The 15,664-nt window shown below is 33.6% G+C and overlaps 1 protein-coding gene across 1 annotated transcript in view; it reads left to right on the top strand.

The window, feature by feature from the left end:
* FASTKD1 (FAST kinase domains 1) overlaps positions 1-15,664 on the top strand; it is a 55,114-nt gene that overhangs the window by 36,787 nt on the left and 2,663 nt on the right. Inside the window, exons 13-19 of the mRNA XM_063085747.1 lie at positions 1,585-2,071; positions 3,099-3,213; positions 6,591-6,719; positions 8,361-8,492; positions 8,854-8,967; positions 14,179-14,317; positions 14,957-15,071. Coding sequence (XP_062941817.1) covers positions 1,585-2,071; positions 3,099-3,213; positions 6,591-6,719; positions 8,361-8,492; positions 8,854-8,967; positions 14,179-14,317; positions 14,957-15,071 — 1,231 coding nt within the window. The remainder of the gene's footprint in view (positions 1-1,584; positions 2,072-3,098; positions 3,214-6,590; positions 6,720-8,360; positions 8,493-8,853; positions 8,968-14,178; positions 14,318-14,956; positions 15,072-15,664) is intronic.

Below are 15,664 nucleotides of genomic sequence, written 5' to 3'. Positions count from 1 at the left end.
AACAAAATACTGTGCCCCACGAATATGTACAAATAAATGTTAAAGTTAAAAAAAATAACATTTTATTAGATGAGATTTAGCACATTAGGTATGTTATAAGAAAGTTTACCCTTTTCTTGAAAAAATAACTTTCTTCTTACTTTTAGGATGATTATATACATGCTTATTGTTTCCTTACTCTTTCTATATTTAGTTTAAAATTTATCTTGTAAACATTTCCCCACATCATTAAGAATTTTTTGTAAATCTTTTTTTGTTGTTGTTGGCTGACAGGTAAGGAGATCCACACCCTTGACTTTGGTGTTATCAGCACCATGCTCTGCCAAGTGAGCTAACTGGCCAGCACTATAAATCTTTTATAATGGCTGGATAATACTCATATGACTATCATAATTCGCTTAACAGTTCCCCATCAAGTATTTAGATTGTTTTCAAATTAGCCTTTTTTTTGGCAGCCAGCTGGTATGGGGATCTGAACCAATGACCTTGGTGTTATAACACTATGCTTAGCCAACTGAGCCAACCTTCCAGCCACATTTTAGCCATATTAAAAAATACAATGAATAGCACAAATCTGCCTGGATTTTAGATTATTTTCTTAGGTTTGTTTCCTAGATAGGAATTGACAATGTCAAATGATATAAGTACTTTCAAAGTTCTTAAGCCATACTGCTAAATTACTTTCAAAAATTGGTTACACCAACTTTTAAAGTTTTCTAATAGTGGATGAGAATGCCTGTATTAATGTACCTTTGCTAGCATTGGGTATTATGATTATTTTGCTAGTGTTGAGTAAATTTAACATTTTAAAAGTAATGCAATTTTGTTTTAATTTAGATTGGATTATTCTTTCCACTACTTCTAAACCTAAAATTCTTTAAAAGTTCTCAGTCTTTTGTTTTTTTTAACAATTGCTGTCCTGGTAGTGGGACACTTACCTTGCTGTGAGAATTTGGAGTAGAGAATGGGGTCAATTATATGTCCTTTTTTTTGTTGTTTTTGGGGGTTTTTTTAATGTTGGATTTTTTATATATCAGAAATGAGAAGGGAACCTATATTACTGAGTGATCACTGTATGCCAGGGCCTGTATTAGGTCATACTAGCTCCTGACAGGTCATATCAGAAATTGAACCCAAATTCTCCAGCAACAGTACTAGAAACATTGTTGGGACATTGACCTTTTGTTTGCCAGGTACTGTGATTTTATTTTTTCATAAAACAATTTGGAGTGTGCTTCAGAACATCTTTTTTTTTTTTTTTTTGTCTTTTTCGTGACCAGCACTCAGCCAGTGAGCGCACTGGTCATTCCTATATGGGATCCGAACCCGCGGCGGGAGAGTCGCCGCGCTCCCAGCGCAGCACTCTACCAAGTGCGCCACGGGCTCGGCCCTGCTTCAGAACATCTTAAGCTTCTCTTAGAAGCTGTCATATTTGAATTTATTTAATGCTTCTTAACTTGTATTTTAAGCCTACCTCACCTATTAATAATAATAATAATATTCTCATTTTAATACATATATATTTTATTTTTTGTTGCTGATGTATTAATTTTGTTCTTTTCATTTCTTCCCCTTCCTTCATAGTTATTTGAAAATTAGTGTCATACCAAGTGAGATTTCCATCCTGGTCTATGCTATTTCCATGCTTCCTTCTCCTCACCTGGACGAAGTGGTGATATCCCGAACTGAAGCAGTTTTACCACAGTGTAACCTAAAGCACCTGAATAGTTTTGCTACATCTGTTTTAAGATGGATTCAGTATGATCACATGTGTTTAGATAGTATCACTGGGAAACAACTGAAACTACTTCAAAAATTAGATTGCTATGGTCATCAGAGACTACAGCAAAGCAACAATTTGGGTCTGTTATGGAAGGAACTTAAATATTTAAAAGGAGACTGGATTCCGGAGTCACTTCTTGAAGAGACAATTTATGCTTTACAGCGTTTGATGGATGAAATTAATTACATAAATGTTGCGGAAATTGCATCTTTCATTTCTAGAACTAACTACCTCAGTACTTTGCTACTTGATAGAATAGCCTCAGTGGTTGTTCAGCAGATTGAAAAGGTGAAATTTAAAATTTAAAACATTAGTTTTATATAGCTGTCAACTTATAGAAGTATAATTTTTTATCATAAGTACTTTGAGAACTTGGATTGGAATTTGAAGTTTAATAATTAGATGCTGGTTTTCTCTGGTTCAGCAATTTGTTATTCCTCCCCTTACAGCTGCTTTCTTTTTCTAGCATTGCAGACCTGGGGAGATCAGCAGTCATCCTTTGGTTCATTACAATATTGTTAAGATCAGTAGTTAGAATTCTTTGACTTGAAGGAAATACTTAAAATGATACTCGTTATATTAGGATAGTATAGATGATTTTTGTTTTTCCTTTTTCTTATTTTCTATTATCCTTTGGTATTACTTTTACTGCTTAAAAACAATTACATTCAAAAGTGGGAGATAAGCATGAAAATGGAGAAAATTATAAGGTATCCACTGACATCAGTATTTTTAAATTGTCAGTGCATCTTTTTACAGGTTTATTTCTGAAACTTGTAAAATGCTGCTTTATGGATTATGTGAGAAGAAGCTCACAACATTACTGGTGTATATATGTCAGGATAAGGCCTTTATTTAGAAGATAGTAATTTCTCACAAATGAAAATAAAAGTCTGTCTTATTTGCCTAGTATAGTGCTGTCAATTATTAAGTATTGGATGAGTGAGCGAATAATGGGGGGAAAAAAGAATGAAAGAAAAATGCTGATGATTATAAATTAAGAAACTTCTTTAATTACATTATATGATGATTCTATAAAATGCACTGATACTGTAACAGGATTTTACACCTAACAAAATTAATTTGTAGATTATCCAATTTATTTCTTCTGCATTAACACTTCAAAAGTCACTAATAATTAGTGGTGGGGTTAAATAAATTATAGCAGGACAGAAAAATTAATAAGTAGAGTGATACAATTATCATTTAACTATAGGCATGTTAGAAAAAGGCATCACCTAAAATAATAATGAGGTTGAAACTATGTTTCGTTTACTGAAGTTTAAACTATACAGTTTTTGTTCTGTTTATACAGATCCATCCTTTTGCAATCCCTGCTATTATCCTTCCATTTAGCATCTTGAACTATGATCCACCTCAAAGGGATGAATTTTTTGGAACTTGCATGCAACACCTTAACTCTTACTTAGGTAGGTATGTTGCTTGGTAATACATTGAATGAGGAGGTCAGAGAATACCTGCTGAGCTTAGTGATGTCCCACATTTAAAGGGTATCCATAATAGCCATGAATTTTGTACATTAAAAAAAAAAGTTTTGTATCCATTTTTGAAACTTTTTATTATGAAAAAATGTCAAACTTAGAAATTCAAGGAATCGAACAGGGGACACCTATATACTCATTGGGTAGATTCAGTAATGTTAACATTTTATCTTATTTGTTTTATATGTTTGTCTCTCTTGCTCTTATTTTTTTCTGAACTATTTCAAGGTAAATTGTAAGCATTGTGACTCTTTACCCCTAATTACTTTAGCATATACCTTCTAAGAATAATGACATTCTCCTGTATCACCACATGCTGTTAGCACATCTAAGAAACTTAATAATAATCTCATGATATCTAATACATTGCCCATATTTAAATCTCCCTAATATTTCCCAAAATACCTTTTTAGAGTATTTATTTTGGACCCAGGTTTACTTGTGTTTGGCTGTTATTTTTTTAGTTGTGTTTGGTTATTAATTTTTAGTTTGTTATAGTCTAGAATATTTTTTTCTCTCTCTTTTTTCCCTAACTTTTTGTTATAAAGGTTTTCAAATATAAGGAAAAATTGAAAGGACACCATAACAAACATCTGTATACTGTATACCCACAGTCTAGCTTGAATAATGATTATCATTTGCCACATTTGCTCTGTGTGTGCTCATGAGTGCCTGTGTGTATGATGAACCTTTGAATACTTCAGGTTATAAGGTCATTCTCCTATACAACCACAGTTCTGATACTATACCTGAGAAAATGAGCAAGTATCATCTATTACCTAGTTCATAATCAAATTTTCCCAGTTGTCAACAAATTTGTCTTTTATAACTCTTTTTAAAACAACCACCACTGAGTGGTTATGTCATTTTCCATCATCTTTTTTTTTTCTTGATATTTATTTTTTATGGAAGAGATTGGCCACTTATTAGTTTTTTAAAAAGAGACTGTCTCTAGATTTGTCTCATTGGTTTCTATTTTTTTTTTTTTTTTTTTAAAGACGACCGGTAAGGGGATCTTAACCCTTGACTTGGTGTTGTCAGCACCACGCTCACCCAGTGAGCTAACCGGCCATCCCTATATGGGATCCGAACCTGTGGCCTTGGTGTTATCAGCACCACACTCTCCGGAGTGAGCCACAGGCCGGCCCCTCATTGGTTTCTATTAACTTGCTCCTCCATCCCCTGTATTTCTCATAAACTAGAAGTTAGGTATAGATAACTGATTATGTTCAGATTAAACATTTTCAGCAAAAATAACTTGTATGTGGTGCTGTGTACCTTACATTTATATCACATCTTGAGGCATGTAATATCTGATTGTTTTTGTCAGTTTTAGTTGTTTGTTTTTTAAAAGTAAACAAATGTTTTTTTAAAGGCCTTAATAGATGTTTATGAATTGTTTGAAGGTTTGTTGCTCTGGTGTGGATTATTTTGTGTCTCGTAAAAAAGTCTTTGTATTTTGTTTCGGTACTGGAAAAAAAGTGGAATAGAAATAGTCCTTTCTACTGTTTGCCTTAGCAGAAGCAGTATGTGAAGATAGCAGAGACAGAAAATTATGTTTCCTTTTTCTTTTTTGTTCTTTATTTTGGGTCTTGAATTATGTGGGGGGGCAGTTTGACTTTCAAGGTACAGGGCTTTATGGGACATTTCTTCTCAAACCCATACCACTTGTCAGAATGATGTGGAAGTTTTAGAAGTGAAATATCTGGCTCAGTAGTTACTGCCTTTTCAGTCAACATTCACCATGTGCTTATTGTCAGGTATTCTTCTTGGCGCTGGAGATACAGGAGAGAGTAAAAAACAGATACCCTACAGTCAATGAGTTTACTTCCTGGCAGAGGGAGATTGGCATAAACAATAGACAGATCTAGAAGGTCAGGTGGTGATAAATACTCTCAAGAACATTAGACCTGGGTAAGTGTATAGAGTGGAGCATAGTGGGGTGGGGTGGAGTGCTATTTTATATACAGGATTCAAGGACTGCCTCTCTAAGGAGATGTCATTTAGCCATGGACTAAAGGAAGTGAGGGAGTGAGCCAGTTGATAGATGGAGAAGAGAGTCACAGGATAAAAGAAAGGCGAGTGTAAAAGGCCCTGAAGTGACAGCATGCTCGATTTCTTCCAGGAACAGCAGATTCAGTGTGGCAGGAGTGGAGTAAGGGAGATTGAGTTGGTTGGAGGTGCAGTGGAAGAGACAGGCAGATACTAGTTTCCTTGAAGCTTTTTGCCGTGCCTGGAGAGTAAGATTTACCTAGTCAGTCATCTACCAAGCAACAGATGCTTACTGAGAGCTTCCACATCCGGTATAAGATGTTAGGCTCTACATTAGGGTCTATTTGTATAGACTTATAGACCTCTGGTTAAGCTGGTGTGAAACCGGTATAAATACCTTAATTATATCACTATCATGCTGATGGACTTTGCTACATTTTTGTGGGATCTATAGGCCAGATAGTGTTTAACCATGTCTGATACTACTGCGTTTGCTAATAGACAAGTAAAATGTGGCTGTGGTATGTATAAACTTATATGGATGTATGCATGTGTGACATCTAATTATACCCCTTTTTAGTAACACAACTGAATATAGAAAGAAGAGACTTGAAATTGAGACTTATTGTGTTCTCTTGGTTGTTCAGTCATGTGTCAACAACGAGAGGGAAGTACAGGTACATGTCTTCCTATATTCTCCAAATAGAGACTTAGAAATTAGAATTTTTTCTTTTTCTTTCTTTTTTTTTTTTAACTAAAGGGTATAGGAGAAGAAAGATTGAGAAGTACAGCTTTGATTTTTTTTCTTTTTTAAGACAATGAGAGAATGTTTGGAAAATTCTTAGAGACTTCCATAAGTAAAATTTTAAATAATGGAGTAATAATTTTCTTTGTTTTAGATAAAGATAAGTTTTAACAAATCAGTTTTGCTGGTCTCCTTTTTTACATACTCCCCTGTTTTTGTTTTGAACTTTTTCTCTTTTCAAGGCAGTTTTTAAAACTTTTTATTAAAGTATAATAATAACAGAAACATTCATATAAACTTACTATAATAGTGTGAATTTATACAAATTGAATCATCCAGTGAATTAGTACCCAAATCAAGAAACAGAATTTTACCACTATATCCTCCTGTCCCCCTTTTCTATTCCCCCTCTCCCACACTATCCTGACTTGTGACAATATATATTAGTTTTGTCAAGGCTTTCTTAGTATCATTTTTTTAAAAACCTGGCTTTATCTGATTATATGTTTATGTATATGTGAGGCAGCTGTTCATTATAATATTTTTTAAAATCTTAATTCTCTTTTAGATATGTTGGATCCTCTCATGTTAGTATTTCTTGGTTTCTCTTTGGCCACACTTGAATATTTTCCAGAAGATGTGCTAAAGGCAATTTTTAACATCAAATTCTTAGCCAGATTGGATTCTCAGCTTGAAAGTATGTATCTACATTTTAATTTATTATTATTTTTACTGTATATCCAAGTTTCAACTCTACATATACTGAAGCATTTAAATATTAATAACGCTTTTTTCTGTTTATAGAAGTATCTCATATTATCGTAGAAAATTTGGAAAACACGTAAAGTATAATATAGAAAAAAAAAATTTCCCATAATCTTATCACCAAGTGAAACTTCCACTTTTAATGTTTGGGGGTATTTCTTTTCTTTCTCCTGCCCTGATACGTATATTTAGATATCTATTTGTATTGTAAAACAAAATTTGGATTATTTATATATTCACTTTCGTATGCTGTCTTTTTTCATCTAATTATATTTTGAACAATTTTACATGCCATTAAATATTTTTTGATTGGCTACAAAATATGTCATTTTATGGATATAATAAAATTTATAGGTTGTTTCCAATTCCTCATTATTATAGATAATGAATTATTATACATGAATCATTGATTGTTTCCAAATGTGGAATATTAGGTCAATAAAAATTCTTGGTAGCATTTTTTTAAATGTACTTTTAACATTCATAATTAATGAAAACAATGTAGCGTTTGGTCCTAATCATGCCACTGAATATAATAATTTAAAAATATATGCATAAAGAAAATGTGGTATACACACACACACACACACACACACACACACACACAATGGAATACTACTTAGCCATAAAAAAGAATGAAATTCTGCCATTCGCAGCAACATGGACGAGCTTGGAGAAAATTATAAGTGAAATAAGCTAGGCATAGAATGAGAAACACCACATGTTCTCACTCAAAAAGAGTTGATTTCATAGAAATAGAGAGTAGAATAATGGTTACTAGAGACTAGTAAGGGGAATGGAGGTGAGGAGAGGGTGGTCAGTCGATACAAAATCGTAGACAGGAAGAATAGGATCTAGTGTTCTGTAGCAATATAGGGAGACTGCAGTCAATACAGTAGTGTGTATCTTTGAGTAGCTAGTCAATATGATGTTGAATGTTCCCATCACAAAGAGGTGACAATTGTTTGAGGTAATGGAGGTACTAAGCACCCTGATATGATCATTGCATACAGTATGAATGTACCCAAGTATCATATTTTGCTCCTTAAATATGTATAGTTAATATGGGTCAATTAAGAAAAAAAGAAAAAGAAAAGAGAAATAGATAATAGAATAGTGGTTACCAGAGGCAGGAGGAGGGAGGGGGAGATGAGAAAATGTTGGTAGACTGGTACACAGTTACAAAGTTACAGTTAGATAGGAAGATTAAGTTCTGGTGCTCTAGTGTTAGAATAGGTAATAATATTGTACTCTATATTTCAAGATAGCCAGAAAAGAGTATCTTGAATATTATAACCACAAAGAAATTATAAATGTTTATGTGATGTGCTAAATATTCTGATTGGATCATTAGACAATATATGCATGTATGGAAACAACAAACTGTACCCCATAAACATGTACAATGAAAAAAAATAAATACACATATAAAGGATGTATGTGCAAATGAAGTGATTTTATATGAGAATAAAAGTATCAACCAATAGTGGGGATAAATGAATGTGAAATAAATGGGTTGTCTTTGCCAGGTTTAAGCTATCAAAATCCATTAGTATTTTATTTTTAATTTCAGTTTTATGTTCATCTCTAAGTAGAAGGGTCCAGTTTCGTCTTATGGAGTTAAATAGAGCAGTCTGCTTGGAATGCCCTGAGTTTCAGATTCCATGGTTTCATGACCGCTTCTGTCAACAACAGTATAATAAAGGTTTGAGTTTTCTTTTGGTCAAATAGTGAAATTTAATTCTAAAGTAAATTATTAGGTAGGACTTTGTTGTTATTGTTAAACTTAAACATGACACTAGAGTTCACAAGAGTGCAGTGACCTGTTTAATTTTTTAGGTGAGATTTTGTAGGTGAAATTTGTGTTATAACAATTTTTCATATTTAGGACACTAAACCTCTTTTGGTTGAGAGCAAAGAACTTGTACTGAATTTAGTGTCATTATATATATAGTCTTACATTGAAGCTCTTATTGGAAATATTAATCTTTACTTTTCATTTTATAGAATTGGGATGATTTTTATTCAAAAACTAACTTAAGTGGACTATTTTTACTTTTGTAAAGATATTGGCAGCATGAATGGAGCACAACAACAGATTTGTAAAATGTTAGCAGAAGTACTAGGAGGAATCAATTGTGTAAAAGCCTTGATTCTTACACCATATTACCACACAGTAGGTAAGTCATTGGTTGGTTATTAGCTACTTTCAGAAGACCAAACTAATTTGAATAGAATCATCTCATTAGCTGGAATTTTAAAAAGTTATTTTGAATTTTTTTCAAGTTGTTATTGTGAAAATTTCCAAACAGACAAAAAGTAAAAAGAACAATACAGTAAATCCTCAAGTTCCCATGGCCATCACATCAGCATTTTGCTGTTCTTCAGAAAAAAAAATGTTTTTAAGGTCAGTCTTTCACCAGTTCTGAGTAAAGCCCAGATTTAGAGTCATTGAACATTTTTGGATCTGCAAAAAATTCTGTCTTTTCCACTCAGAGTGCTAAAGTCATGTAAAAGACTTCTTACCTTAATTTCATTGTTTTAAATTCAACTCAAAAACGAAGTTGGGTCACGAACCTGGTCCAAGATTTCCAGAGGTATTATGCTCTACCGTAACCTGATTAATCTTGATTCTCAGGGGCCGGCCCCGTGAGTGCGGCGCTTGGGAGTGCAGCAGCCCTCCTGCCACGGGTTCAGATCCTATATAGGGATGGCCGGTGCTAGCTGAGCGCGGTGTGGGCGACACCACGCCAAGGGTTGCGATCCCCTTGCCGGTCACAAAAAGACAAAAAAAAAATCTTGATTCTCAGGTGGTCTAGTTGTTGAAGGCATTCTGTTTGAATTATGGATGGCTTATAAAGCTAAGGTCTAGCTTATGTTGGATGGCAAAATAAGATTCAAAAAGATATTGCCAAATTCAAGAGGTGGGAATAAATAAAAGAGTTTTAAGAAAATTAACAAACCTTCTAAATTTAGATTTAGAAAACATCTGCATACATATGGGATATTTTAAAGAATTATAAGCTTGATATATATTAACGATGTAAATGGTTGCTGAAAATAAAATGCTGTTTTAAACTATATTATTAATAACAAGAAAGTCGGTAGTCCTCCAGACATACCTTAGTACAGATGCTCATCAACTTACGATGGGTTTATCCAGATGTACTCAATGTGTATTGCTTTCATACTGTTGTGAAGTTGAAAAATTAAGTTGAATCATTGTAAGCTGGGGACTGTCTGTATTGTGTTTTTCATTTTGCTTGTTGCCATATATGAGAGACAAATAGGGTCCAGAAACAAAGGAGGACAGTGGTGAAGGATCTAGAAATTATGTCTTAGAAAGAAATAGGACTACAACTGGATGGATTTTGATCCTTGAGCAAGTTCCTCTGAGCCTTATTAATTTCTTCATTTGTAAAATGAGGATAATAATAGGATTAACTGAGATATTGCATGTAAAGCATTTAGCATTACCCTTGGAGCACAGTAAGTGCCCAATAAATTTTATTTGGAAAAATAAGATGTTTAGTCCAAAATATAGAAGTCTTATGGGGAGCATAAATGTTTTAAAATGTTTGAAGTATTGTTATATGGAAGAAGAACCAGATAGTTTTATCAAGGATGAAAAAAATGATAAAAATTAAAGGAAGGAAACTTTAACTCAATAAAAGGAGAATTATGGTCTGCTTTGCAAAGAAGTAATGTTTGAGCAGAGCCTGGATTATCACATGATGGTGTTTGTATGCAATTTCTGCACTAAGTAGAATGCTAAATCAGATCATCATTAATACTCTCATCTTGTACTACAAAACACATACTCTCCTCTGTTTGGTTTTATATCAGTCAGGATTAGATGTGGCTATGAGTGACAAAATCCACAAATAACAGGAACTTAAGTTACAAGTTTATTTCCTTCTCCTATACACACAGAGAGTCCAGGGTTGGGATGCCAGCTCCACAACATTGCGGATTTAGGATCCGTCCACTTCATGGTCCAAGATGGCTGCTCCAACTTCAGCCTCTTAACTACATACAGTCCAAGCAGAAAAAGGAGGGAACGAAAAGGAAGGGATATGCCCTTCAAGCACGGTTCCCCAAAGTTGGGCATATCATTTTTAATTATACCCATGGCCACACTTGGCTGCAAAAAAGTTTAGAAATGTAGTTTTTATTCTGGAGTGGCCACATATCCAGCTAAGATTTAGGGACTCTGTTATTATTGAAGATGAAGGGAAGAATGGGTTGGGGAAAAACTTGTAGTCTCTACCAGAGGGTTGTTTTAAGAGATAGATATTATGTTTATTATAAAAGCAATGCTCACAGAAGTGAGTGCACTAAAATATGAATATGAAAGTGATCTGTTATCCCATCTCACAGAGGATTTTAAAACAGTTTAAAATTATGAGCACTAACTTTGTGACAGGCACTATTCATAGTATCTCATTTCATTCTTTTTGTTTGTTTTGTTAATGCTTTTTTTCAAACTAGGAATAATACATATTTATTATAAAACATTTGGAAAATACAGAAAAGTAAAAAGAAGTGAAATGTAACTTACAATAACCTGTCCCAAAGTGTCACACATGTAATTAGTACTTAAACTACTACTACATCCTAAGCACATTGTATTTCCAATTCTTATTTGTAACTCCCATTGTTAAAAGGCTTTTTTTTAATGTGAAAATGTATATAAATCATTAAAAATAAGATTTAATTGATAATGTTTGTATATAAGGATATGGTTTGATTAAGACAATATATAGTATGATTAAGAACTATGGGTTGGAAGCAATGCTTAAGGTATAAAAAAAATCGACTTAAAAAAATTACATGAGGTCTGGCCTGTGGCTCACTTGGGAGAGTGTGGTGCTGATAACACCAAGGCCATGGGTTCAGATCCCTATGTATGGATGGCTGGTTAGCTCACTTGGGAGAGTGTGGTGCTGACAACACCAAGTCAAAGGTTAAGATCCCCTTACCGATCTTCTTTAAAAAAAAAAAAAAATTACATGATACATACTTAGTATAGAAAAACCGTAAGTGGCAGATAACCAAAAAGAAAAAAATTACCCGTGATATAGCTGCTGTTTATTTTGGGGTCTGTTTTTCTATTTCAAAATGACTTTTTAAAAAACAAAAAAGGTTTATTCTGTAGTGTTTGTGTCTTAGTCTGTTGTTGCTGCTATAACAGAATACCTCAGACTGGGTAATTTATAAATAGCATAAATTTATCTCTCAGAGTTCTGGAGGCTGGGAAGTCCAGGGTCAAGGTGCCAGCAGGTTTGGTGTCTGGTCAGTGCCTAGTCTCTGCCTCTAAGATGGCACCTTGAATGCTGTGTCCTCACATGGAGGAAGGGACAAAAGGGCAAAAAAAGGGCTTAGGACACTCCCTTCAACCTCTTTTATAAAGTCACTAATCCCGTTAATGAGGGCTCCACCCTAATGACTCAATCAATAAAAGGTTCTACCATTTAATACTATCACATTGGCAATTAAGTTTCAATATGTGAATTTTGGGGGACATATTGAGATAATAGCAGTTTGTAACTTTATATGTTGTATTTTTCTATGCCAACAGATCCACTTATACAACATCATTTTTAGTGACTGCATATTTCATTGAATAAAATGATTTAATTGGTCTGTAAGGTTTTTGCTTGTATGTACATCTGTCAAACAATGCTGCAATTTCATATAATGACAATGATGGATACACTTATATATTGCTTATTATGTGTTAGACCCTGCTATAAGTGCTATATATATATACACACACACCCATATAATAAGCTTATTTCTTATGTCCCTATGAGGTATGTAAATTATTCTGTTTTACAGATGAGGAAACTGAGGCCCAGAAACATTATTGTTTGCCCAAGGTTATACACCTGGCAAACAACAGAGCCAGGATTTGACCTAGGCATTCTGACTCCAGAATTTATTTTCTTAATGATTATACTATGTATTTCATGTTTCATAATTAACCTGAAGATGGTTCAGTGCCCCAGTTTCCCTTATTCATAAAAAGTAGTTACTGTTCTTTTCATTCATTGTTTCTTTTTTCATTTCTTTTTTCTTGGTTTAAGTACTTTTTTATTTATTTATATTTTTATTTTGTTCCTTTTTTTTTTTTTTTGGTTTAAATACTTTTATGATTGTTTTTATATTGGAAAAATTTCACTTACAAAAGTAGAGTAACGTAATGAACCCCCGTCCAGAGTCAACAGTCAGTTATCAATACCCACTCACCAGAATCCCACCTGATTCTTTTCAAGCAAATCACAGACAATGTATCATTTCAGGATGTGTATATAAAAGATAAGGATGACTTTAAAAACATAACGACAATACCATCATCACCCCTACAACCATTAACAATAATTTCTTAATATCACATAGCTTTTATGTTTCATTTGTATTTTATATGTTTTATTTTAGTTTATTTGTTCCAATTGGAACCCAAATACTGCATTTGTCTTTTTCAGTCATACCTTTTTTTCTCTTTTCTCTTATAGTTTATTTCAAAATAAAAATTTTTTCACATTCTGGACTTTTCCAATTCCAACCCTGTGGTATCATTTAATGTGCTGTTGTTTCTCCTTTATTTCCTGTAAACCAGTAGTTACAACTAGAGGCTTGGTTAGATTTTAGGTTAGATTTTGTTTTTTTGGATTTTTTTCTGGCCAGACTACATGATAGCTGGTGTATACTACTTATCGCATCATATCAGGAGGCACACAATGCTTGTTGTCTTCTTTTTATTATATTAAGATTTATCAGTGAGTTTGTGTGTCATCAGCCAATTACTCCATTAGAAACTTCCCCCATCAGCTTTTCACCTACTTATTTGAGCAGCCATTAATGGCCACTCATTGCCTAAATCTATTATTCATCAGGGGTGGCAAAATAGCAATATTCTACATCTACCATACCTTCTACATTTATCAGTTGGAATTTGTCTAAAGAGAACTTTCCCATATCAACTATTGAGTTAACCTTATGTTATCTAGGAAAGACAGGATAAATGCTGGAAACTTTGTCTTTACTAGTTTTCAGATGAGTTGGTTTAGCTTCCTCCAACTATGATCAAGAGACTTAAGGAGATTAAAATAAAACGCAATGTAATTTGGCCTAGCTCAGTGCTAAATATAGCCCCATGCTAAATATAGCCTAGTAATACTTGCTGGTTGGTTTTGATCGATTGATTGAGAGGTGCCATTGGACCAGATCTTATAAAATGAGTTGGATAATTAGGGAGGCTCATCATTGTTTCATGTGTATGTGTACATATACATATGTGTGTATATATATATATATTAAATATATCTTAAACATTTACCTGAAAGAATTTACCTAATTCATACTGTTGATTCCTGTACTTCCTTAAGATTTTGAGTGTATCTTGGATAAAAGAAAAAAACCTTTTCCTTATGGAAGCCATAATATAACTTTGGGAAAACTACCACAAATGCACTGCGAGTCAAATACTCAAATAGCTGGATCAAGGCTGCCACCAGGAGCTGAAAGGTAATTTGTTTTTTAGTTTTAGCTTTTATCTAAATGTTAAATGTGGCGTACTATAGTGAACTTAATTATCAAGGATGGATTGTAGTAGAATCTGTTCCTCATACTTCATGCATTCTACCTCTGTGCCTTTGCTTTTCCTGTGCCTTCTGCCTTAATGTCCTTCCTTCGCCTGTTCAAAGCAGTCTCTCTTATTAAAGTACTCACCTAGTTGTCCTCAACTGGAAGTAGAGTGTCTTCTTTTGTGCTCCCATACCTCTACTTTTCTCATAGCACTTACTACTTCCTACACTGCTTTACAGTTACTTACTATAGTCACATATCATATGTTCTCTCTTAGACTGTAAGCTATGTTGCTTTATCTTTGTATCCTTCACAGTGCCTTAGGTATAGTAGGTGAGTCATAAATATATATTGGTCAAACAAATGGATGAAAGCAGGCAGATATTTACTATATTTGGTCTAAATAAGGTTGTCATTAGTTACTAACTTATTGAGTAGAAAAATAACTTGGTAAACTCATTTGTATTCATTTGGTTTTTTGTTAGTTTATAAAGAGACAATCTTGTTCCTGAAAGGCTTGTAATTATTCACTTTCTCATTTTGATTTTGGAAGTAAATATTTATTTTTATCTTATGTAGAATTGCTTTGGAATTTTTGGATTCAAAAGCTTTTTGTAGAAACATCCCTCACTTAAAAGGAAAATCTGCTATGAAAAAAAGACATTTGGAAATTTTGGGATATCGTGTAATTCAGGTATGAAATACTCACGTAATTGAGCCTCTAAAAAGTCAAGAAAGGCTGGTGCTCGCTTCCTCTGGGGCCAGCCCACACTCTGCCTGTAGAGTGTCTAGTTCTTCTTCTTCTTCTTTTTTTTTTTAAAGATGACTGGTAAGGGGATCTTACCCCTTGACTTGGTGTTGTCAGCACCATGCTCTCCCAAGTGAGCCACGGGCTGACCCTAGTTCTTTCTTTTTGTATCAGACTTACTTTAGCAGTTGGCTGCTCACTCTCTTGAGCCAGCCCACACTCTGTACTAATCGTTAGGTGTTTATTTCTCACTTTTGTGTTAAACTTGGGGTGGGCCCTACTCAGTCTCTGGAGCTAGGCCACACTCTCTGGGAAATCTGTATCTCATATTTGTTACATTAAACCTGTTCTTACTTTCTAAAAAAAAGAAAAAGTCAAGAAACACAGCTGTACATGCATTTCCTTTTTCCTTTTAATATGAAAGTTCCAAAATTACCTTTTTTTATATTAAAAAAGTTACATTAACATTTCTGAAATAGAACATCTTTTATTTTTGTAGAATAAGAAAAATAATCTTTTATTGTGTTTAGAAGATATGT

This window comes from Cynocephalus volans, chromosome 1 (genome assembly GCF_027409185.1).
Source record: "Cynocephalus volans isolate mCynVol1 chromosome 1, mCynVol1.pri, whole genome shotgun sequence".
Classification (NCBI taxonomy): Eukaryota; Metazoa; Chordata; class Mammalia; order Dermoptera; family Cynocephalidae; genus Cynocephalus; species Cynocephalus volans.
This window is presented reverse-complemented; position numbering and strand designations above follow the sequence as displayed.